Raw genomic sequence first — 25,717 nt, 5'->3', positions numbered from 1 at the left:
AGAAGAGGAGTTTCGTTCAATCCTCTCTGAACTCACAAAATATAACGGAATGAAACAAGATATTCGGTCCAAGTCTCGTAAGTCTGCTATCAGCGAGGACGAGAAAAAAAAGTACATAGAACAGGGGATACATAAAGCCCAGCAAGCCTTTATTACGAACACCAAAGAGATCATAGGCGGTTCACGTTAAACTGTTTCATCGATATAAACGTGACATAGGCACGCCAACATTTTTGTAGTAGGGGTAATAGTAGCAAGAGCTAAGGGCCCAACCAAAGCCTTATTTAGTAAATAAGACTTTTCTTGAAAGTGTTTTAGAACTGTCATTCCCTATACTACTTGGGACTCCTTGATTTCACTATGAGTGTTTTAGATACTGACATTCACTGCGATGTGGTTTTATTAACGGACATTATTCCAGCAATACAATGCTTTTAATCATCCTTGTAATAAACATTGTATATGTGAATTGTTTCCTTGTAATAAACATTGTACATGTGAATTGTTTCCTTGTAATAAAGGTATGTGTAAACTGTTTTCTTGTAATAAACGCTTCTATGTTTCAGCCAGTGGATGATGACTGTGTCATTATTTGGAACATTCATTGTGATATTTGCCTTGATGTGGAAAAGACACGAAACACCTACAAACTACATCCTTCTAGGCGTGTTTGTGAGTTATCCTGCGTATATTTGTAATTGTATTGAGTTATCTTGTCCACAGTTACCTTGAGTTATCTTGTCCACTGTTGCATTATCTGTCTGTGGTTGCATTATTATCTGTCTATATTCCATTTCTATCTGTCTAAATTTGCATTTTTAACTGTCCAGAGGTCTAGATAAGCTTTTGGCACTGTGGGTATGATACCCGTATGTTGCAACCAAGTGGGTATTCCAATGTCATGTGGGTATCTGTACTTTTAGATACCCACCATCTTTTTAAAATCCGGGCATTCATTTCAAATAAGTATAGGAAGTGCAACATTTTCTTATTCAGTAGTGAAATAAGACAAAATCTGCCCAACAATGCTAAATTGTAGCTAATAGCTAAAGCTTTAATAATCTTTTTGCAAGAAATAAGAAGTGCCTTAGACAAGATTCGTTTTGGTGTAAAACAAGAAACCAGTTGGGCTAGTAGATTATATAACAGCCATATCTTAGTTTAGTTTAGTTAGTTTAGATAGTTTGTTTTTTTGAAAACCTTGTTCCCATAATGGCATTTCACTAACACGAAAATGGTTTGATCATGGATATATAGAGATGGAAAAAGTTTAAGTTCGATTGGCTTGAATTGAGATGCTACTTGCATGATTTTGATTTATTGGGTATGCATTATTTTTACCTAGCGCAAACATAAATATTAAGTGTTTTTCATACACTTACATTTATTTTTCTTGCATATTTCAACTTTTCTATAGCACATTTTCAGTGTTGCACAAATACGCAGCTTATGTGGGGTTCTGTCTGTCTACAGTTTCATTCCTATCTATCTACAGTTGCAACAGAAGGAACATTTGACACTATTTCATTGCAGTTCATACTCCTAAACATCATTTATTTTCTAAAAACAAATTCACAAGACAAACATGTTTCCAGTGGTTAGAATCGTGTCGTGAGTGATATTTGGTTTATTGTATGTCATGGATGGTGCTCATTGTATCAATCTTTGGTTAGGCTCATGGAGATTTGATTACAACCTAGGTGCTATTCTCCGTAATGCTTATACCATAACGTAGGCAGTCTTAGTGCTAAGGTAACCGTAATGCTTATACCATAACATAGGCAGTCTTAGCGCTATGGTGACCGCAATGCTTATACCATAACGTAGGTAGTCTTAGCACTAAGGTGACCGTAATGCTTATACCATAACGTAGGTAGTCTTAGTGCTAAGGTGACCGTAATGCTTATACCATAACTTAGGTAGTCTTAGCGCTAAGGTGACCATAGTGCTTATACCATAACTTAGGTAGTCTTAGCGCTAAGGTGACCGTAATGCTTATACCATAACATAGGTAGTCTTAGCACTAAGGTGACCGTAATGCTTATACCATAACATAGGTAGTCTTAGCACTAAGGTGACCGTAATGCTTATACCATAACGTAGGCAGTCTTAGTGCTAAGGTAACCGTAATGCTTATACCATAACGTAGGTAGTCTTAGCGCTAAGGTGACCATAGTGCTTATACCATAACGTAGGCAGTCTTAGTGCTTAGGTAACCGTAATGCTTATACCATAACGTAGGTAGTCTTAGTGCTAAGGTGACCATAGTGCTTATACCATAACGTAGGTAGTCTTAGCGCTAAGGTGACCATAATGCTTATACCATAACGTAGGTAGTCTTAGTGCTAAGGTGACCGTAATGCTTATACCATAACGTAGGTAGTCTTAGCGCTAAGGTGACCATAGTACTTATACCATAACATAGGTAGTCTTAGCGCTAAGGTGACCGTAATGCTTATACCATAACATAGGTAGTCTTAGCACTAAGGTGACCGTAATGCTTATACCATAACATAGGTAGTCTTAGCACTAAGGTGGCCGTAATGCTTATACCATAACGTAGGCAGTCTTAGTGCTTAGGTAACCGTAATGCTTATACCATAACGTAGGTAGTCTTAGTGCTAAGGTGACCATAGTGCTTATACCATAACTTAGGTAGTCTTAGCGCTAAGGTGACCGTAATGCTTATACCATAACGTAGGTAGTCTTAGTGCTAAGGTGACCGTAATGCTTATACCATAACGTAGGCAGTCTTAGCGCTAAGGTGACCGTAATGCTTATACCATAACGTAGGTAGTCTTAGCACTATGGTGACCGTAATGCTTATACCATAACGTAGGCAGTCTTAGCACTAAGGTCTTTTTGTACAGTGGCACACTAGACTTTAACTTACTCAGTGTCTCTTTAAGCAACATTTGAGTCGAGTATTTAAAGCAGCACATACCTCTGTGGTGTAGATTCTAGAGTCTTCCAGGAGACTAGAACTGGAAAATAGGTGGTTTCATCCTCCATGACATCATTCATACCAAAAACTCTTGTGGGATGTTATCCCATCTGGTGCCTGTCTGGTGCCAGATGATATGATGTGGACTGGTGTGCTCCGAGTCACCGTACCATGTCAGTATTGGGTATTCAGCAAACTACAGCATGGTATCATTCTGGACTAATACTTTATGACCATAGTTTACCTTAATCATGATAATCATGTTTTATGAAATACTTACATGAGTTTGTAAAGACAAGAGTGATCTTTCTTTCAGACTTGTGATGTTTAATTCTGTCACACCATTAATGTTACAAGTGTATATACCTGTTCTTGTTTCAGACCCTGCTGGAGGCATATACAATTGGAGTGATTGGTACGTTGATGAACAGTTTGTGTATTGCTTCCTTTCCAGATTAGTCAGTCGAGGGTTAGGCGTCTGCTTGATGCTACCTGACCAATATAAAGGTCTTCAGTATCATGAGAAATATCTGTCATACATTCTGTTGAACAGTGATGTTGGCTGGTGTTTGTTAAAAGATGAACCTTACCATGCCCTACTAGTCATAACATTATGCTTTTGGTCACGGTCTCTATCTTCCATCCTCTTGGTGGTCTGGTAGTTTAGTGTTTGAAGCATTCCACACGTGTACAAGGTGTTAAGTCCACTTCTGACGTCCCCTGCTGTGATTTGGCTGGAATACGCTTAAAGCTTGTCAAAACTAAACTCACTCACTTACTCTAGTGTCATCCCTAGAATTTAATGTTCAGAAACACAAATTTATGTGAATTTGGACCTCAAGCTATACTATACTTTAGAATTCAGAAAGTAAAGAAACTCAAGAATGTATGCCAACATGTAGAATAGAACCTCTGAGATGGTAATTTACTTCTCTGTTTTTCTCAAATGATGGGACCTGTGAAGATCTGGTTTAGAATTGATCTTCAGTATCCCATGCTTGTCATAAGAGGCAACTAATGGGATCGGGTGGTCAGCCTCACTGACTTGGTTGACACTTGTCATTGTATACCAGTTGCATAGATTGCTGCTCATACTGTTGATCAATGGATTGTCTGGTCCTGACTCAATTAGTTACAGGTCACTGCCACATTACTGTAATATTGCTGAGTGCAGCATAACACTAAACCCACTCCCTCACTCTGTCAAATAATGGTAACTGTCTCTTTATATGGTTTTCATCATCTTGCTGAAAAGTGTACAATTTATAGAGCTTCATTCAGAGAAAATAAAGGTTGAATTGAAAGATGAAGTAAATCCTCTTGGTTTTTTCATTCCAGTCACATTTTACACAGTGTCGTCTGTAATTGAGGCCTTTGTGTTGACCTTGGGTGTTTTTGTGGTCTTGACCTTGTACACACTTCAGAGCAAACGGGACTTCAGTGCTTGGGGAGCAAGGTGAGTTGATGATACCAGTAGAAAAATATTATACATTGTTCAAGATATTGTGTAAACACTGTGGAGAGTGCAGACTCTTTCACTGATGTCACAACCCTTAGTGTGCAGTACACAACCCTGGGCTCTAAAAAGAACCCACGAAACTGTTGCTTTATGTCCAGAAGGTGGCTACATGAATACATGCAAACACCTAGTGCAGTGAAGTTGGACTATGTGCCCCAGACCACCAAGCTGTGAATGGGTACCTTGTCAGGATGGGAAAGCTATGCATGTCTTCATATTGTGTAGATTGATGCTGTTGTCAGTAACAGGATTTCCCTGTTGTAGACTCAATTACTGACAGCTGGGACTTTGCCGAGTGCACCATTAGAAACACACCAAACTTGAATAATTTTGTGAATGTTTTATTGTTGTGTTTCAGTTTGTTTTCGTTCCTATGGATTTTGATACTGGCAGGGTTTATGCAGGTGAGTGATGTAAAGATAATGATACCTTGTGCTGATAGTTTTATCTTAAATGCTCAGTACCACAAGCAGTGTGTGAAGGTGAACTAGATACATCCACATGGGGGTTGTATGGTACATGTCATATGACACAAGTGGGTATGACAGGCACAAGTGCTGTAATCTGTTTACACATGATAAATTTAGCTTTGAAAACATCCATAGTTTATCTTTCTCATTACCTCAGTGGGGAATTACACATTACCCAGTGTTCATGAGTGAAGCCAGCCAGCTTACTAGTGGTTATAGTGATTACTTACATAACGTCAGAGATTCAGGAATGTATTTCCCACATGGGTACATTGTGTAGCCATGGTCATGGTGGAAGATTGCTAACGGTGTAAAACCATACTCACTCACTCCGTTGTACCTTGAATTACCCTGCATGAAAGTCATGCCATATGTGGAGATTGTCAAAGTGCTGATGAGGCACTTGAGTGAAGATGCAGTTACTTGTAAGTTGTCAGAAATCAAAGGGGGTACACAATGCCTGCACCCCACCTCTGAGGGGTACACAATCAGTGCACCCTGATATTGTTATATATGTTGTTCAGTCACATTCCACATGTGGTCCTTTCTGCACTCTGCCACCTTGCATGCTTTTCACTGATTCATACATCATTCAACCACGAGAAACAGTCTAACCTCACTATAACATAACATCAGTAGAGTCAAACCAAATTACTATGCGATCTTGACAGCATTATCATACAGACAACATGCATCTCTCATTGACTTCATTTTATTTAGCTGTGAAAATGAGATCCAGATTTTTACCAAAGTAGCACAGTGCTTTATGCTGGAACTGCTGTTTGGCATTTGCTTGCTGTTGACGCATGTTGCTGTTTTTTTAAGTAGAAACTTGAAGCCCTGATAAAAATGTGTTGTGTGATATATGAGATGGGGAGTATTATTAAATGAGTATAAAGTACTCAAGAAAGTGTATTGACTTGTATAAATACAGTAAAGAATGTATTTTGAATCATAATATATTGATCTGACTGTCGGTACAAATCATATAGGTCAGTAGTCATTAACTATATATGCAGTAGTCATTTACAAGACAAAAAAATGTCTGAAAGATAAGAATATATTTGACACAACGTGCAGTGGTGACATGTTCATGCATTGGTCACTAACACAACGGTGTCCTAACATCAATTTACAAGTAGCTTATGATAAAAACCTACCCATGTGTCTTGTGTGAGTAAATTAAAACCTTATTCTATCAGAAAGGTTTATGTTTGAAGTTATTGATGCCACTATTTGCAAACAGATAATCTTAAATATTTTTTCCTATAGCCAGTATATCTGATTATCTATCTTTTTAGCCAGTGTCATAAGATGAGAACTCCCAGGACATCATTTCACACGTATTGTGTTGCGCTTTGTAGATCCTCTTCCCATCAGTGATGATGGACAAGGCAATTGCTGTGGGTGGAGCCCTCCTCTTCTCACTATTCATCATATTTGACACCCATCTCCTGATGCACAAACTGTCGGCAGAGGAGTACATCGTGGCGGCCGTCAACCTGTACCTCGACATCATCAACCTCTTCCTTCACCTGCTCAGGCTCTTTGGCGAGAGGAAATAGGCCACTCATAGAAGGAGTATATATTCACAAGGAGTATATATGGTTTTTCTGTATGGCAAGTGGGTTCACTGCACCATCAAATCACAGTAATTAATGTCTAAAACAATCTTCCTTAACTAGTGGTGCAGTGAAGTATCTTTTCTTTTGTATGTATCTGTGTGACCTGGCTGATTGTCAGTGTTATTAGTTGTCTTGCCATTAACTGCTGGTTTGTGGGCTACAAAAAGTAGTGCTGGAGAAGTACTATCACTGAAAGTAATGCTCTTGTGCATACGCTGACTTCATCTTTGCCAAGTTTTACGAGAGGAATGGATTAACATAAGAGTAATGGAAACGAAACCCACTTACCATACAGACTTCGAAATGAGATCTTTTATGCATCTTGTCTTGTTTTACTTTTATAAAATGCACCCCAGTTGAATCCAGTTTATACAGCCAAACACTTCTGCTCAAATAAGGCTTGCTTACTTTATACTAAAAGTGTTTGTTTTTTTCTTATCACGGACCTTAGAGTAGGAAAAACTGTCCAATCATGATCTGTAAACAGAGCCAGTGTATAGGAGTCTCCTTGGGCGGGAAGTCTCAGTGTAGTCTACATATTGTCATTCTGGTGAGGGCAAGGTCATCCATGATAATCTCCAGGGTATATGTTCTGATAAATCTCCACTGGTACCCTGGATGCATTTCTGTCTCAGCCCAATAACTTTATTACCTCCAATTTTTGGCTCCGCATTCTCACAGCAGCCAGCCGTAGCTGTTTAGACGGTTACCAGCGTCAACAAAGATAGTAGTCACAGCTGCAAAGGTTTGCATGTTCTGCAAATTAAGAGTAAGGTGGAAAATCTTTCAGAGTACCTCTGCATCAGTTGTGTTGCTGGGTTCAGTCGGTTAGAAAAGAAGTAAAAGTGAGTTGTGAAGGATTCCTTGTGATTGGTCCACTCAACATCCCAGTGTAGACAATTGATTGGATAAAAGGCCAGCCAAGGGAGGTAATGAAATAGTGGACAGAGCCTAAGGTGCACCTAGGTTATAGTGAAGATGGGCGATGGGGTAGCCTAGAGGTTAAAGCGTTCAATCGTCACGCCGAAGACCGGGGTTTGATACCCCACATGGGTACAATGTGTGAGGCCCATGTCCCCTGCAGTGATATCGCTGGAATATTGCTAAAAGCGGCGTAAAACCAAACTCACTCACTCACTATAGTGAAGATTTTGCAGAACTTATACCCTGGAGGATAGGTATGGGATCCTCAAACAAGGTTGTGATAAAACAATGACCTGGTCAAAAAAAGTGTTACTTCAGATGAACTAGAAGAAAAATGTTTTCAAAATGTTGTGTATACGATCTTGTACAGTACTGAAACATAATTTGCATAAGGAATGACTTGTGTGGCCAATATAGATGATTTTATAAAAATTCAAAATCAGACTGAGCACTTTTTGTTGTTAAAAAGATGAAGATGTAAGGTTTTTTTTGTCATTTATATTTTGGTTTTGTTGTATGTAGGCTGTGGTAAAATTGATTGTTCTTGATCTGCCTGTATCTCCACTGAACTAGCCTCAATGTGATTACACGTATTTACAAATTCTGTTCTGGGTGTCCTCATGTATGCCCTCGAGGCTTGGGTACACAAGGCTGTGCCCAGGAGGGTGTTAAACAGAGATCCTTCTGATTTAAGATAAATCCAGAGATGCCAACCCAATTTGGGGCCCAAGTGTAATACTGGATGTAAAAATAAGTGTAATTTGGCCTTAAGAAAGTGTAATACTTGCCTCCCAGTCACTTTGACATGGTGCATGTTTTAACAAAAGGAAAATTCTAGACAGATCTACATGTGACCAATCATGATGAAAATTCATCGAAAATTGTTGGTCATCTGATACAAAATACAAAATACTAATTGAAATGAGTGTGATGATAAGAGAAGGTAATTCCTATCAGTGTAAGGCCATTTCTGACCCCCTGTACATGTGCATTATGAAACACTTCACCAGTGAAATTTTATCCACTCTACTGACTTTCATAAAATGTGTAGGAAAGCTTAATTTTCACAGATGAAGTGAAATGGCCTAATTTAATGGTCAAAATCATATCAATTACACCCAAAGTGTAAGGGTTGGCATCTCTGTTAAACTATGACCAGGACTCTTTTAGTCGGAAAAAAATAAGTTTGCTTCTGTGCTTCTGATTAACAATAGAACCTGAAAATGTTTTCCCAAGTGCTATGTATAAGATCTAGTGAAGTACTGAAGTATAATTTGCATAATGAATGGCTTGTGTGGCCACTGTATATGATTTTTAAAATTCAAAATCAGACTGAGCACTTTGTTATTTAAAGGATGAAGATGCAACAATTTTGTCAGTTACAATTGGTTTTGATGTCATGTAGGCTGTGGTTAATTTGATTGTTCATGCTTGGTTTGGATCTCCACTGAACTAACCTCAATGTCATTGTTTACGATTTCTGTCCTGGGGGTCCTCATGTGTGACCTCGGGGCTGGGCCTAGGAGGGGGTCAAACAGACTATTTATGTACATGTATTGTTCTGTACAGAGGTATATGTTGGAAATAAAAATTATTGTACTGTTGTTATGCCTCTTCCATTAGGAATTGCTGGTGTGTACTGGGATTCAAGAAGAGAAAACTTGTGATAAAAGTCTCCCTGAATCAGCTGACACATGAAGAAACACACTTATTTTTGGAAAAACACAATAAGGTACAGTTGTGGAGATCAATCATACATTTCATTTCAAAGGATGTTGTAGTTCCAGATAAGAAGAAATAGCAGGAACATCAGGAACATCAAGGGATGAGAAAACAAGGTGAAATTTACCTAATTCAAGAATACGATTAGTGATGAACGTAGTACGAGGGAGATGCTCCAACCAGTGCCCCCTATGTTAAAGTCATTCACTCAGTATAGCTGATTAAGTGTGCCTCTGATCTCATCCCTATAAAGGAGGATAGTCTGACATTTTGCACCTATAAGTAGGAAATATTGTGAAGAAATACTTCATGAGTTTCACTCGTCTTGTATGCCTGCCTCCGAAAAAGATTGATTTGAAACATACTGGATTCCAGAAGTTTTAACTTAGTCAGAGTTCAGTTTCTATCAAAGGTAGTACGAGCTGTAATTGAGCATTTGACTAAAAGCAGTTTTTTTCTATATGGCATAGATGGAATTGCCATTTAGTTTTGTCTCTCTATGAGTGTGTTACGGGTCATCTGAGTGTGACCTGCAACATCCTGGAGAGACACAGGTAACTGCTTTCGGCCCATCACTCATTGTTTAATGTGCAGGTCATCTGACATTGATCACAGAGGCCAGAGATCTCTACAGTACCAATACATCAACAATGTGTTATTCACTATCCCCTGCGTATTAATGTCCTAGCTGTACGTGCAGACAACACTGAGCTATGGCCAAAGAGGAAGTCTGAATCACTGCCATGGTGACCACAACTAACTTCTGTTCTGCATGCCAAGAGCAGATTCTGAAAAAGCAACAGCTGGGATGATTCAAGTTTCATCTCCATGTACCTTGACTTTGTCAGAAAAAACTTAAACGAAAATGGATTAAAACTGAAAACTGGATAAGACAACTTTCATCTGAAAACACACTTTTCATTGTTATTTATGACTTTCTGTAATATGAGTTAACAATCTGAATAAGAAAAGTTAGTCACAAAAGTGTAAAATAAACTTTAATAACATAGAGTTCACTGTCAGTGTTCCACAATGTGTGGAGAAAGAGCCTTTTCCCCCATGTTTCATGCCTTGGACAATAGGACAAGAATTGTAATTGGGTTTGTTTTTGTAGATCCTGCTGGTTTGTGTGCATTTGTTTTGGTTTTGGATCATTCTTTTCTTGGCTACATAAGCTAGTATTGTCGATCGTCAAGTTAGGACCAGACACATCAGTGACTGATACTGCGACTGACATCCCAAACCGAGGACACGAAGGCTTCATATTGGTCACCAATTTCATGTATATGATATAAATTGGTTCCTGGGAATCTATTCCGTTTCTTACCCGCACTCCCAAAGGAGGTAATGTTCAAAGACAGAAGTCTTACTTGGGTACAGCATCAGTGGAGTTCACTATACCATGATGTCTTGCCTATCATGATGTTTGCCAGTGATGTGGTCAGTAGTTAGGTCATTCACAAACAACTCAACACATTCAAGAGGTTTCTGGCACCTTGGAAACCACAATATATCAGAATACAGTAAGCATCAGTGCACTGTGATGGCGTTCTTCTGTCTCCCTTCATTATCACAGCAATCCCGAGAAGTCTGTACTCAAGATTTCTCAAGTAAGTCTGAATCTTTAGGTTTTGTCCTTAGTGACAAATATTTGTGCATTGATCATTATTCATATTTTTTGTCAGTTTGTGTCATCGGTTTGTGTCATCGGTTTGTGTGTTTGTGTCATCAGTTTCTGTTAATGTGTCATGACTCTGTGTAATAATTTGTGTGTTTGTGGCACTGGTTTGTGTGATTGAGTCATCAGTTTGTGTGCTTGTTGACGTGTTGATGTCATCACAATGTGTGCTCCATTCCTCCTCTGTGCCTGTGATTTGATCATCTGTGGAGTGATCACTGCTATCTGTGTCCTCACTATCCTCCTCACTATCCGTCTCTCCCTCGGAGCTATCGTCACTATCTCTGTCTGGTGTGGCCTTCATTGAAAGTTTCTCTAGTTTTCTGACAATTGATTCCTCTTCCGCCATCACTGCCTCGGCTGCTGCTTCAAGCTCCACCAGAGACAGATCAACATCAGTCTTACAAATATTTATCTGCAACAGAATTCATCCTCTTAGCTTGTTCTTGAAGAGAGATTTCTCTCGACCCACATGCACACAGTGATCTTACTGATGAAGTGATAACTCCCATACTTTAACACAGCTCTTAGGTTTTAGCTTAAACACCAATTAGAAGAAATAGGCCCTCGGACTACTATGACTTGATGTCAGTGTACACTTTAATTCAGTGGATCTCTATCAAATGTTTGTGTAATTGTTTGATCAGCATTCTCTTTGTGTTTGTGTGTGAACACAAATTTTGACAATGATCTGTATATAGATCTGATCTTCTCCATATGTAATGGTTACAGAAAAACAAATATCATCCATATTGGTGAACACACAGTCACTACACCACAGACTGTGACTACCTCACCCAGGTAAGTCGTCTCTCATGGCCTCCAAGGGGAAAAGGGGATGACATCTTGATCTCGACCATCATATTCCCAAGTTTAGTACACTGTAAAACCCATTACTGATGTTTCCCACAAGATCTGGTTAGAGATAAATTTCATTTACAGTCAACAGCAATATTCTACCTTTCTCAATGCAGTTGCAAGACTTTCCAGTTTCTCGTTCCTTCAAAAAGAAAACAAAGAGAAATTTATGAGAAACAATTAGATAAGTGGACAATTATACAACCATAAACATGAGATATGAGCATAAATACATGAATGATTAACAAAACCACAAATGTCATCTTTTTGCTCTGTCAGTTTGTGCTAAAATGCTACAAATGTTTGCCTGCTAGATCTCAGTGTACTGTACCTGATGCCCTGGATCCACACGCAGTAGTCATTGATGTAGAGGTCATTCAGTATATATCGTTGTTCTGTGTCTGTCAAGATTGTCTGTATATCTAGCAGACACTTCAACACCTGTCTGCGACCTACAATGAGTAATATGGCAATGCAGTCAAGCCCTACCTCCACCTTAACTTCTTAAATAGATACACCCACTACACAAACATCCAGTGAGTGAATGAGTGAGTTTAGTATTACACCACTTTTAGCAATATTTGAGCTCTATCAAGGTGGGTGACATCAGAAATGCGCTTCTCACATTCCATCCATGAATGAAATCGAACTGGCTCTTCAGAGTAATGAGTGCACACTTTATCTACTGGACCACCTCACAGCCCCTTACAAACATCCAAGTACCTAGTGACAGCACCCTGCAGGTGTCCTCCCTCACAGCCTCCAGCAAACTCCAGTGTCGATGCAGGGGGAAGCATAAGCATCTTCTGTAGCAGGTCACCATTACATCCTGCAGGCTGGAGAAGGTCTACAAGGAGCACAAGTCGGGGAAGAATCAGTGTGATTACAGCAACAATCAGCTGGCTGACGTTACATCCAGTCTGGAGAACACTCTAACTTTGCTGAGAACTAAGGAGTGTATAAGCTTTGGATAGTGGGGTGGCCTTGAGGTTAAAGAATTTGCTTATCACAGGTTCAACTAGTCACCTGGTTATAAAATGGGAAGATCATCTCATAGTTCCAAGCTCAGAAAAATGCATGCATACAGTTTTCAATGTTCTCTATCACAGACATTTACATGAAGCTATTTAATAGCATTTCTACATTATAGAATTGTCAAGTTTCATCAGCTCATCTTACATGGTTGATAAAAGTGACACAACAAGTGTGATATGCCTACCTCCATCCAGGAGAGTGTGGCACTCAGCTTAGAGATGGTCCAGCCTGACTCCACCTACAACATGGAGGACAACAGATGTTCTACAATGTTCTACAATGTTTCTGTAATATCTAGTATATGGTGCTCTGGCATAAGTCTACATAAGCATATTGTGGGATATGGAAAGTTGATATGCAAATGTACAGAACAGCATGTTACAAGAGTAGTTTCATATTTTCTGCAAATTGAACAAAACCTTAAAGTGTAATGTACACTTGACCTGCAAATCCTACATTATACAACGCCTGGCCATACAGAACACTCTGTAATGTACTGTACATGCATTGTACAGAACCTTCATACAATACATGGTAGACCCAACCTAACAGAACACATTCATACTTTACTGTACTGTACACCTGATCCTTTAGGTCACAACATTTACTGTACACTTAAAGAGTCTCCATACAATATTCAATACACCAGACTTTACTGAACACACATTTGTTGCACCATACAACCCACCCACAGAACCTACCTATGATAGACAGGACACCATACCTTACAGATCCCATCCCATAAATACACATGAGCTACCAAAGCCATTCAGGTACTGTACACCTGACCTGCTGGAGCTGTACTGTACATATGTACTGTACAGCCACTTACATTGTGCTCCCCTTCTGTAACACGGAAACTGTACATATAGCAGAAGATGATATCCACAAGGCTCAGGTACACAGATGGAAGCACATTGCTGTCAATCAAATCTTCAAATCATCAAGGAAACAGAACAAGAGATTATACCGATGTTAATAACATCACAGTAGTTATGGTGCAGTGTTTCTTGATGAGCAACAATGTTTAAATGGTGTATTATTGTACCTGTAGATTCAGGGAGGGTCTGTGGTGTGCTGTTGACTTACCATATTGTACAGAATCACCCAAGAGAGGTATATAATGGGAGTTAACTCTTGCCTCTCTTTACATCTCAGAAAGCCCACGTAAGGCTCTTAGAGACACTGTGCTTCACAAACCAAAAATAATTTGACACTAAATGCAATACTTGGCAATAATTTAATACATGGTTGCACCCCAAATGACCTAAAGGTTAGCACTGTGTGCGATAACCACTGAAATCTGCCAATTTGGATTACAGTTACTGAGAGATGAAAATTACTATCCCTGTTTTAAACACCATAATCACTCCTCTTGTATTATATTGCCTTAGTTCATTTTAGAATACTACTGTTCATTATATAATATTTCTTTGTTGTTGCCATTTTAATACCAAGTTCTTTTACAGGCTGATAGGCTCACAGTGAACTGTATGTACACTGTAGTTTCAGCATGGGCCCAGGGCTATCCGTTCACTCTGCTGAAGAAGGATACATTCTTTGTTAGGAAGCTTCCTCATCTTCTCCTTCTCTTCCTCTGTCAAAGTCACTGCAACCATCAGTGGAATAAGTGTACAGTTCGAATTGTGAACTTTTGCTCATAGGCTTTTATACTAACCTGGCTGAAGATTTTACCTAAGTCGCCTCTATGAATTTTATGTAACATAAGAATTATTATCATTTTGACTGTAGTCACTATCAGTGCTAAAAAAATATTTCTTTTCAAGAAACACATACCCATCTACCCACTGACCAACATGTAATTGGAACTGTAAATTAGTCTTTATAAATGCAAGTACTGACCTAGGTTATTATGCAGATGGCATAATAATAGGAATAAGACAAAATGTTATGGATGTCAATTTCTTCTTTAATAATGGCTATTGAAAAAGCACCTGTTTTGCATGTGCATGCTCAAAACACATTGTAACTGTATGGAATGAGGCCCTACTTAACTCTTTCCTCTTCCCTCCTTTGGACAGCTGTTTCCATGCAGGATCCCATGTTGGCTTGAATGACAGCAGATGCTGCACTACATCATCCTGGTACAGGTCTGCTCTGTCAACACATCAGATGCAGACGTCACTAACCTCTCGTGTAACGTTCTTATACAGATCAAATGTATCGTGGATACGACACTGAGTGAATGAACAGGATGAAGGTCAAGGTCAACAATACTATGTTTTGTTGCTGGCTGCAATAAGCGAAGACTGAACAAATTTATCAAATATATGATCATGGAGCTTTGTGCCACTTGGTCATGAGGTCAGTACAGACATACAACATATATCATTACAGTTGTACATGGATGAGACAGTAAAGTAAGCTTGTGTGTTGTTGTTTTTCAGCCCCTACAAAGTAGGGCTGGTTCCACTACTGAGTACCTGATACTCACAGGTAGTGGTCGTCGTCAAACTTGTTGGCCTCCTCCTCCTTCCTCTGTGCTCGCCTCTTTTCTGGCGCCACGGAATCCGGGTCTTTCAGGTCGACCACCTCACACAGCTCAGACTGGGGACACACAAACATGTCATCAGTCATACATACCAAGACTGAAATGAGATTAGATATAATGTGATGGTGTTTAAGCTTGCCTCTCCATCATAACAAGAAATGTACAAATATATGTTTCATTAGTATGAAAATTCCAGAGATGTAGTACAACAAAAACTTTGAAAAATATCTCTAGCACATGTCAAATCCCAAAACCAACTCAAGAGCTACAAAATGTCACTAAAGAGCCACAAGGTAATTCTCAACTTCACTTATATGCACGTCATTTGACACATAAAATCAAACATCTTAAACTTATCAAAGTTATCATTGTAGGGTACAAGCATGTGAAATTCCGTTTAACCGGTTTTATGGTTTCTGAAGACAAACGTTTACCATGCAAGAAAATTCACTGGGAAGAACATGCAATGAGCAGACTCCCACAACACATTTCTTAAATAAAAAGGCTGATGTTAAAAAATAGTATTCAAACACCTTGCACCAAATGGAGCCAAACTAACGTACTGTTGGTAATAGACAAAAACTTTTTCGGCTGTTTCTCTGTATCCCTAAATCTACACAACTGCTAATAGCGTATGTTGAAATAACCCATGTTATTACGCAATAGGATACTCATAACAGCAAGTTTATTCATAAAATTAGGCAAAACACAGAAAAAGTATGGAACAGCTGCTGAAAACAGTAGGTCAGAATTTAGATGGCAATTAGGTAGCTCGGTCAATGTACTGTTTAATTGGACTAAAGACATGTCTTTCCTAGCTGACATCTCTTTCCCCCAGCCCGACATCAACACTGTCATCCTTCCTCAGTAAAGTTCTTCTTCTATGTTTCATATGTCCTTATCACTGAGACCGTAGTTTGGCCGAACTTAATTAAATGGATATTTCACACTTTCACATATTAACTACATAAATTGCAGATATGAAAGAGTAAAAACAATTTTTTCCTATTTCCGACAGTACTTAAGAGCGTCCATATTTGTTGTCTGGAATGCACTGTGCATCATGTCATAAGTGAGTGAAACATGTTAAACAAAAAGTACACAAGAAATATTTCAGTTGTTCAGCAATTTCTAACTTCAATTGATATAGCCATAAGGAGCATGAGGAGATATTTAACAATCTAAACTCTGACATCAGACTGACAAGACACTTCCACTAACCCTGTTCCTATTACTGAAGTATCTTCACGTAACATCTTTATTATTGCTTATATCAGATTGACATCCATGGATCGAAGGAAAAAAAATAAAGATAGGTTGTAGTTCACTTCTCTTAATATTTTGTTCTGTAGATGTTCGAACACATAAATATTTTCAACACTCACTTTGACCTTGAAATGATTGTCATGGTGTATGAAATATGCAAAAGGTAGTAAGAAATTGCTCATGAAATAAGATTCAAGGGAAATGTCCAAAGTCTATGAAGAAAATCTAATAAGATATCTTGCTGACAATCGTGTAAAGGTCACCAAATCGACTGGACCCTGCAACTTTCCAAAATGAAGCTTGGTATCATACATAAAGACAATCCAGTAAACGGTTCTTGAGATATTTTGCTGACAAGAGTAAAATATTTCAGTCCCCTCGTGACCTAAGAATGAAGGCCAAGATCACACACCTGACTGGGACCTTTCTTATACCGTGATGAATCTGGGTACCAAGTATGAACAGATATAACCAAATACTACATCGAGTGGTGGTCCGATTAATTCAAATAATCAAATGACCATGCAATCAACCATGTTGTCTCATGATTGAACACAAACAATTTTAGAACACTTGTTTGCAATAACAGTAGTGTTGACAAGGTTGGTTTTATCTGTCTCATTTTATATGCACTGCAAGCTCATTCAAAGTAGTGATTGAATTAAGACGCCAGGAACATATGTTCCTACATACTAGTCATCATTTAAAGACGTAACATTTTCAAATGCAGTTGGTGCAGTTTGCCAAAAACACCCAGATGAACTACACATATTTTCTTTATTCATTGTGCATTAACAAAATTTGATAATTAGCGCTTGCACATTATTTTCAATGATTGATCAGTTATAATCATCAATTATGAGCTTTAAACCAATTCCCAACACTAACTATATCCCAGCTTTGGCCTAAATGTGTGGCGAGGTTTAATAAAAACTTGACAAAAATATTGGTAGTTTCATTGTATGCTACGGACATACTTTAGAAGACAAATGGAGCCTAATACTATTTAACCTGGCTCGCGATAAACAATTGGTGGGGGATAATAAAGAATATATAAACATATCTGTAGTTTAATAGTATGTTACGTGATACAAAGATCAAAATAACTAGCTCTATCAAATGAAAGCAATGATGAAAACTGCTGATTTTGTAGATGCCTACCTGCAGCCTCTTAAAGACACCAGATCTTAGGCATCCAAAGCCGTACTTGTGTCCTTCTACCTGCATTGATGTCTCCATGAATGGCGTCTGCTCCACTGACCAGTCAATATCCTCCTCATCAGGAAGGGCATCGCTTGGCAGAATGGACTCCTCACCTTTGAGTGAGATGGGTAACTTAGTTTAACAAGAAGTTCAAGATAACTGCACTTCACAGTGATGTGCACACACGTGTGTGTGGCTGCACAGACTGTACTAGCAGTACGGCAGTCCAACAGTTGCGGTTTCCACCGAGATACCACAATTTGAATATGAACAACTTTCACACAGTAAACTAACTGACATGTTTTATCCCCTTGATGCTTCAATCAGTTTACCCAAACTAATACCTTAATATGTTTTTGGTGTAATAAGACCTGGAGATAAGGAGTGAATCCATCAGTGCCTCCAGTGTGCTGGCCATATGGCGTGTGGGTTTGAATTCTGGATGGGACTAAACCCTAAAAAGTACAAGTATTGTTACATTAGGAAGAAAATGTTAACCCAAAATGTCATTAGTTCCCTGGGTACATCTGACCACTTTCTAAAATGGTATCTTGCATTCATATTATATTAGTTTAGTGCTCCTTATTTGGGTTTTGGTTTCCAAAAATTATTCTTTCAGCTCATCAATTCATAGCATATATTTTGTTGATGAAGTGAACTAGATTTGCGTGTACCCATGACTTCAATGGTGGGCTGTTTAGCAGATCTGTCTCCTCGTGGTGCTAAGAGTTTGGTAAGCATGTCCAGGCCTTCAAATACCTGTCCTGGAGTCTGTTTGGGTGCTCGGATGGTGAAGGTACCTGGAACAAGAAAGTCTCTAATTAATGCTTGGGGGCTGAAGTGAGTGTGTGAGTGGGGATTTTACTGCTGTTAGCATAGTACCACAATATGCTGGCAGTGACCCCAGAGTGAGTAAGTGAGTTTAGTTTTATGCCACATGTACAAATATTCCAGCCATATGGTGGCGGACTGTAAATAATCAAGTCTGGACCAGACAATCCAGTGACCAACAACATGAGCATCGATCACAGGAACCAATGACATGTGTCAACCAAGTCAGTGAACCAGTCCACCCAATCCCGATAGTCTTCTCTTACGACAAGCATAGTCGCCTACTATGGCAAGCATGGGCTGCTGAAGGCCTATTCTACCCCGGGACCTTCACGAGTCTACTGACCCCAGAAATGAGTTCAATACATTGTACCTCTGTGGAGAAACAAGTCCCTGCCTTTGGTATGACGAATGAACATGTCAACTGCTAGGAACCCCAATGTCTCCTCTTCAAATGAAGTAAAAGCCTTCTGCCTTCAAAATGGAAACACATTCAACTAGGTTGGAACCTAGCTAAAACTATAATGTGCAATTCTTTAAGTTTCAACACAACAATCAAGCAAACACGTCAAGCAGACACCCAATGTAAGGGAAGTAAACAAGCCATCATAAACAATACCAGCACATCACATCATTGTGCCATAAACATAATTATAAGCACACGTAATCATGTCAGCTAACACCTTTCATCAGCCACCTTCCATGAAACACACCCTACTAATTACAGAACACTCACCTGCATCAGCATCGTAGTTGGCTGTCTCTCTACCATCTTCTACAATGTTGCCAGGCAGATTCAGTCTGTTCGTGACAACAAAAATGCACATAGTCATTTGTACATAACATTCCACTATAAATTTTGTTGCGATTATTCTTTTTGCTTCTTAATCCAGCAATGCTGCAGCTATTTCAGTGAAATGAAGTGTAAATAATTATATAGGACCACTCAGTTCACTTACTCACCTCCTACGACGGTTTCTTCACGAACCAATTCTCACTAAGGTAATCCTTGAGTTATTTACGTAGTTATTTAGGTTGTTGATGGCGGGGTAGTCCTGTAAGTTTGACCTTTGGATCGAGGTAAAAATCCTCTTATGTTTGATGCTGTGACAACAGTGTTGTTTTAAGGGATTATGACACTGGTATTCAACAAAATGTGAAATGTGTTCACTCAGGAAACGAAACATGGCACGTGTGCGAGAGTGTGAGTGAATCTCATTTAGTGACTTTGATTATGTTGCTTACTGGTGAGTTATTCAGCTTCTTATATAAACTTGCATGCTATAAGAATGTTGGAAATGACAGTTTTCATCAGTCATTCTCAGAACTCTGTTATGGCAAGTTTCTTCCCACTTCTCGTTGTGGAAGATACCTTTGTGCAAATGGTTATATGTACTGTGTGAACAAGAGCAAAGAGGAAGAATGGATCTCTTAGAGATGCATTAAGAAAGGCTGCAAATCAACAGTCTCCACAGTGAACGACATCATTTTGAAATTACCTAGCGATCACAACCACAGGCCTGTTCACACTGAAATAAAGGTAAATTTTTTCACAACTTTACACGATCCACGCCAAGATATCCGACCAGATGTTTCCTTTGCTCTTCCTGTTGCTGCCAAACAGGGAAGGAGACTTACACCAGAGCTTCCCGTCTCATCAAAGAGACAGCAGGAACCTTGGGCTCAAGCTGAACCCAGACAAAAGACAAGTGAGTCATATGACGTTACTTTTTCATTCTCATTTTACAACTGCAAATTAACTTGTATTGAATTCAAATTACATTGGAATTTTATATACACTTACGTCTTACAAATTACAAGAGATCAGATATATATATTGTTCTCTATTTACATGGACTTTGAGATGGCATCAAGGACCGCGGCTCAAACTGTAACATGGAAGGGGTGCTTTTCCATTACACCCAATGTGTGTTGCGAAAGGTCCACAAAGTCGGCCTCCAGGTGGATTACAATAATCATTTCGAGATATCAAAATTTGTCTGAAGATTTGTCACATCTCAGTGGATTGAGGCCCTGGATGTTGGCAGCTGGAACTATTTCGCCATCTTCGAGATGGCCAAGTTCCTAGCAGACAAACAGGGTCTAAATGAGGCAAAGATGCTTCAGTATAATGTCGGCCAAAGACTGACCCCCATGAAGAATAAATACAGAGATTTGGAACGACGATTGGACAGGTTTGCAAGAAACGACATCATGCTGATGCAGTACTTAGACAATGCGTTGTATTCTGTTAAGTTCTTAAGCTCACGATTCTTTGGTTTGGCTATCTATTACTATATCTGTAACACATTATATTATGTATTGTATGTTATTTTATGTATAGTTAGCTGTCAACCTTATATGTAGCACTTATAAAAATAGATTATGTATTGAATGCCATTTTATTTAAAGACAACAATGAACATTATTAAGCAATGTTACTGCAGCATGATTGCATAAATAAAAATGACATTTTGTAGCTCGATCCTTGTTCAGTTATGTTCCGGTGAACATTTTAGCATTAACTGTGTCATTGTGAAAACAATGACAGCCTATTGTCTAGAAGTAGTCAACCTAAATGCCATAACCCTCCAGACCGACCAGTGTGTTTTTACACGCATCCAAAGGTCGGACTTACAGGACCTAACCATTGACGGCACAGGTACAAAAGATACATACGCAAGTCTGCATACAGAAATGTACTCTAATGATTACAAGTAGTATTGTACATCACGAAATACTCCTTACTGTTTATGGTCGTTTCTTATGTAACATTATCAAATGCATCTATTACATTAGTAATACTATTTCAGCACATTAGCTAAATAACACTGTGCATGTATTCATAATTATGTAATGTGTGGGAAACAAAGCACATGTAGCGTTATTTGTTGTCTTAAGTATGCAGCAAATTATAGTTGTAGTCTGTTCTGTGGAATGGACTCATCCAAGAGTATGTTTCTGTATTCTATTGGTAGGTATGTCTGTACATGCATATCTGGGGTACACAGCACCCATGATAACAATGATCTGTTTATTTTTATATGGGGGTTTCATATGGCCATCAACAGATGCTGATGTCTACACTATACCTATGATCATGCATCTGACTGAATGTGAATGTGCTTGTTTAACCATCTTCAAGTTTGATATGTCATCTTCTTTAAAATAATAAGGCCAGACCAATTTTATTTCTTGTTTTATAGATCTGCTTGACCTATTCTTTTCAAAAATAAGGAAAAAAAATAATCCTACTAACCCTAACAAAATATAATACTAAAGTGTTTATTTGCAAAAAAATGTAAACTTACAAGAAAAGTTTTTTTCCCCTATATACACTTGATAAATTGCCAAATGTATAAGGATACTTAAATATTACTTTGGTTGGTGATTCTTATTTGTTTCCTTCCTGCCTTCAGGTTTTTGGAGGACAAAAATCTGTAAAACATTAAATAAAATTGGAAGGAGTTCCTTCCGTTCCCAGATATTCCTTCTTCTGCTGACTAACAAACATAACACTAAGTGGTTCGACCGGGGATCAACCCTATATATTATACTTAATTTGGGGGCTTTAAGTTGTTTGGGGGAGTCCTCTAGTAATGGTTGTGTTAGGTTTTGTTAATAAATCTAGCATATATCAATTTATAAATATTATTTGGGGTGGGAGAATGGGAGGAACTCTCACCATAAAATTGGTCTGGCCTAATGAGTAACAAAAGATAATGGCATTTATAATATATCCTCAGTCAAATTCAAAGTTAAAGTCAAGTTCCTCTGTCAAAGTTAAAGGGGCACTGATGCGGAGCGAATAATGTTTCTCGCCAACTGTCTAATTACGGAACCAAACTGCAAATTGGTCAGCGCCCGCTCCTTCGGCCGTGACGGACAAAGGAACTGGGCTCCTGTCCATATTAGCAGAGTTTCTTCACCCATAAGAGTCAGGAGGCCGGATGCCCATCATATACCATTATTTAAAAATATCCATGGTATTCCTTGTCTGATCGTAACAAAATATCCCAGCAGTGTAGTTTTTTTCGGATGCTTGGATGGTATAGTTACTCCATTTGATCCTATTTCTGTATTTTCAACCTCGATATTTAATCATGTTACATGAAAATATGATGCTTGGATGGTATAGTTACTCAATTTGATCCTATTTCTCTGTTTTTAACCTCGATATTTAATCATGTTACATGAAAATATGATGTCTACAGGCACGTAGCAAGCCATTTGTTTCACTACGGAAGATTGCAAAGCTTTATATTTAGGTAATTTTGAGTGTTGGTTTAGCTGTGATAGCAAGTATCATACGTAAATTTTGGTAGCTATGGTAGCTACAATGGTTTATTATTTATGATAATAAAAACACACAGTTGATTTATTTGAATTCGTAAACAATAAACGACGACTTTGCCTTTGGTAGAGAAATCTGACAATTTTCTTACGTAACCCCCCCTTATTCCACCTATTTACCCAAGTACATAGCAAATGCCTGTATGTATTCCTTATGTAATGAAATTCCGTTGGTAACCATCAAAACAGTTTCGGCCCATAAGTGTTTTCAGGCTGCATTAGACACAGAGATTACATCTTCCTTGCTGTAACTCGCATTTGATGGTGTAAACCTACACATGTTATTTGTCATCATTCTCTGGATGGTCAATTAATGAATTTTTAACAGGTATAATTAGTAGTAACATCACTTCGGTTACTCAACAAAGGTTTCCATTTGGCATTTGTCCTGTCTGGAGTAAATACTCAACATTATAAATTAAGGTCTGTAGCGGCAAACGTATTGCATGTTATGTAATATGTGCATGTAAGTGATGCAAGAGGGTTTATCAGCTGAGTTACAAAAACAAACATCGATCAAAGGATTAACCGATAACACAGTGATTGATTAATTACTTTTGTCAAAAGGCAGAGTGTGTAGATGACTACACCCTGTCGTAAAGTGCGATTGTAAAAACAACATCCTCCCTTCAAAGAATTAACCACTCTTGCGTTGATTGATTGATTGCACATTATTGGTTAACTAAATTACTTAGATTAGCGGATCTCATACAATTAGTTGCCAGGTGTGCTATCTTGGGTGACCAGTGAGAGGTTTATCAGGTTTTCACCAACGAAAGACGTGAAACGATGTGTTACTTTTTCGCAAATGAGACAGTTGTAAGACACACGGCTCAGAGCAGGATTATTTACCAGCTGCAGATGAATGGAATACGATTTCTTTTACATGGATATTGATGAATACATTCCTGAACAAGGTAGTATTCTGACATTGTTGCTATAAAATTAGTCTGTTTCACATTCATTATTTGCATTTTGTTTTAATTTATTTGTTGTAGCATTCAGCAGAATCGATATGACAGAAAACACACACTAGATCGCCTATCTGTGTGAAATAGGATCCACATTGGCAGTCTATACAATGTATAAATGTTGCTGTTATGTTAGAAATTTACTATGAGTATAAGCAGACCGTGTGTTCTTTTATTAATTTTCAAAATCATACAAATATGACAATAAACTAATTAGGGTTCGGTATTTTCCCGTCCTAATAGTTTTTTACCATTTCTACTACTGGCAGATGATTAACCTTCAAAGTGTTTCATTTGTTTTCATAATACATTTGTAATGAAGTAAAAATGACTTCACCTCAGTTGATCTGTCTGTAATTAAACTATTAGTTGCGCATACGGACTGCGCAGCAGAGGTCACGAACCAGTAACGAATTCTGGGATATCATCCGGGTACTCACTGGAGAAAAACAATAACAAAAGTTTACACCAGTCCACGGAAATTGCTCCGCATCAATGCCCCTTTAAAGTGAGCTTGTGTGGTATGATAACACTAACCTCAAAAAATATGGCTTGGAGTAAAACTTGAAATCACTGTCTTCAATGAAAATCTCAGTGTCTGACACCTGAAAAAAAAAGAAAAAATGTCCCAGGCCTTACTGCTATTTACATCTAAAATATCGTTGTGGTCCCCTCGGTATGTTAAGATGGTTGTTTGTTTTAACGGAAAAGTACCTTTGTAAATGGTGCTTTGATGACAATAGTTAGAAATACATCATCTTGAAATAACTCAAAAGATGGTGTCAACATCTTGAAAAGTAGAGTAGGTAGAAACGAAGAAACGAAGACGCCTTAGAAACGAAGTAAATTGTCACAAGATCACGTTGTTTTTATCCGCACATGGGGAGCGCCATCTTTCTAGTTCCGCATAATCTCGAATAGAGCCCGCTTATTGGATAATAAAAATAATTACCTTGCAGCGTAGGTCGTGGCTAATTCGCGAAGTTTCAATAAAATTATTCTAAGAATTGATGGAAAATGTCCTTCTCACCATTCAAAGTCATAGTCTTCAGAACCTATAACCCTAAAGGATAGGTTATACATTCCATTTGTCGTCTTCAATGTTCTAATCGGAGGAGTCACCAGTAAAATGCTCATATAAAGAAATCATATATACAGTAGTGATGGCAGATGCGCAAAAAATAGGGACATGAAAAAGCACCATCATTATTTCAGTGTGGTGGTATGATTGTAAAAGTATACAGGGATACATTTGATTTTGTGAGTACAGAAATACTCTCTTCTTGTTGAGGTACAACGTGTTGTATACAGCTAAAATTCTCTGTGTAGTGAGGACGCAACAGCTGCTTTGTCTTCGTTTCTTTGACTCGTTTATATGAGTTGCTGGGTAAAATAAAACAAGCAAAGTGGTCGTCATCTCATCGATGTGATGCTGTTGTGTTGCTATAAAAGTGAAGAAAACTATATTTCAGGTTTTGAGAACGATACATTCTTATGGACAGTTTACTTATAGGAAATAAGACAAAATGCTGTGGATGTCAACGTCATTTTTATTGTTTACACAACGTTTCTGGGCTGTTCCTTGCCCCTTTGTCAAGTGGAAACACCAAGTTCTATATGCTTCTCAAGAACCTAGTTTACCTAGAGTGTTTTCTTTTGAAAACGATATTTGAGCCTCATATGCCAATACTGTTATACGGTCCCGAGTTGAGGGACTTTCAACGTCTAGAGTCGTTCAGAGAGAATACAATATTCATTGATTAAACGGTACAGAGGCTCCGAAAGTTTTAGCTATGGGCGAATGTG

At 38.4% G+C, this 25,717-nt stretch overlaps 2 protein-coding genes across 2 annotated transcripts in view; one reads left to right on the top strand and one right to left on the bottom strand.

The window, feature by feature from the left end:
- Window positions 1–9,086, top strand: part of LOC137297136 (protein lifeguard 4-like) — a 28,316-nt gene extending 19,230 nt beyond the window's left edge. Inside the window, exons 4-8 of the mRNA XM_067829148.1 lie at window positions 567–672; window positions 3,326–3,359; window positions 4,283–4,400; window positions 4,822–4,867; window positions 6,298–9,086. Of these exons, the coding sequence (XP_067685249.1) occupies window positions 567–672; window positions 3,326–3,359; window positions 4,283–4,400; window positions 4,822–4,867; window positions 6,298–6,498 (505 nt within the window). The 3' untranslated portion in view covers window positions 6,499–9,086. The remainder of the gene's footprint in view (window positions 1–566; window positions 673–3,325; window positions 3,360–4,282; window positions 4,401–4,821; window positions 4,868–6,297) is intronic.
- Window positions 9,087–10,185: 1,099 nt separating this feature from the next.
- On the bottom strand, window positions 10,186–24,830 carry LOC137297132 (protein SHQ1 homolog). Its single transcript, XM_067829144.1, has 14 exons — window positions 24,626–24,830; window positions 24,449–24,516; window positions 19,324–19,388; window positions 18,431–18,556; window positions 17,715–17,869; window positions 15,231–15,343; window positions 14,787–14,893; window positions 14,331–14,384; window positions 13,608–13,708; window positions 12,960–13,013; window positions 12,464–12,587; window positions 12,072–12,192; window positions 11,843–11,882; window positions 10,186–11,297 (listed from the first exon to the last, which is right to left on the bottom strand). Exons 1-14 carry the CDS (start codon window positions 24,698–24,700, stop codon window positions 10,896–10,898), a joined length of 1,605 nt encoding a protein of 534 aa, XP_067685245.1. The 5' UTR covers window positions 24,701–24,830; the 3' UTR covers window positions 10,186–10,895.
- Window positions 24,831–25,717: the final 887 nt, after the last annotated feature.

Source organism: Haliotis asinina, chromosome 9 (assembly GCF_037392515.1).
Source record: "Haliotis asinina isolate JCU_RB_2024 chromosome 9, JCU_Hal_asi_v2, whole genome shotgun sequence".
Classification (NCBI taxonomy): Eukaryota; Metazoa; Mollusca; class Gastropoda; order Lepetellida; family Haliotidae; genus Haliotis; species Haliotis asinina.
Note: the sequence above shows the minus strand (reverse complement) of the source record. Positions and strands in the feature narration are given on the sequence as shown.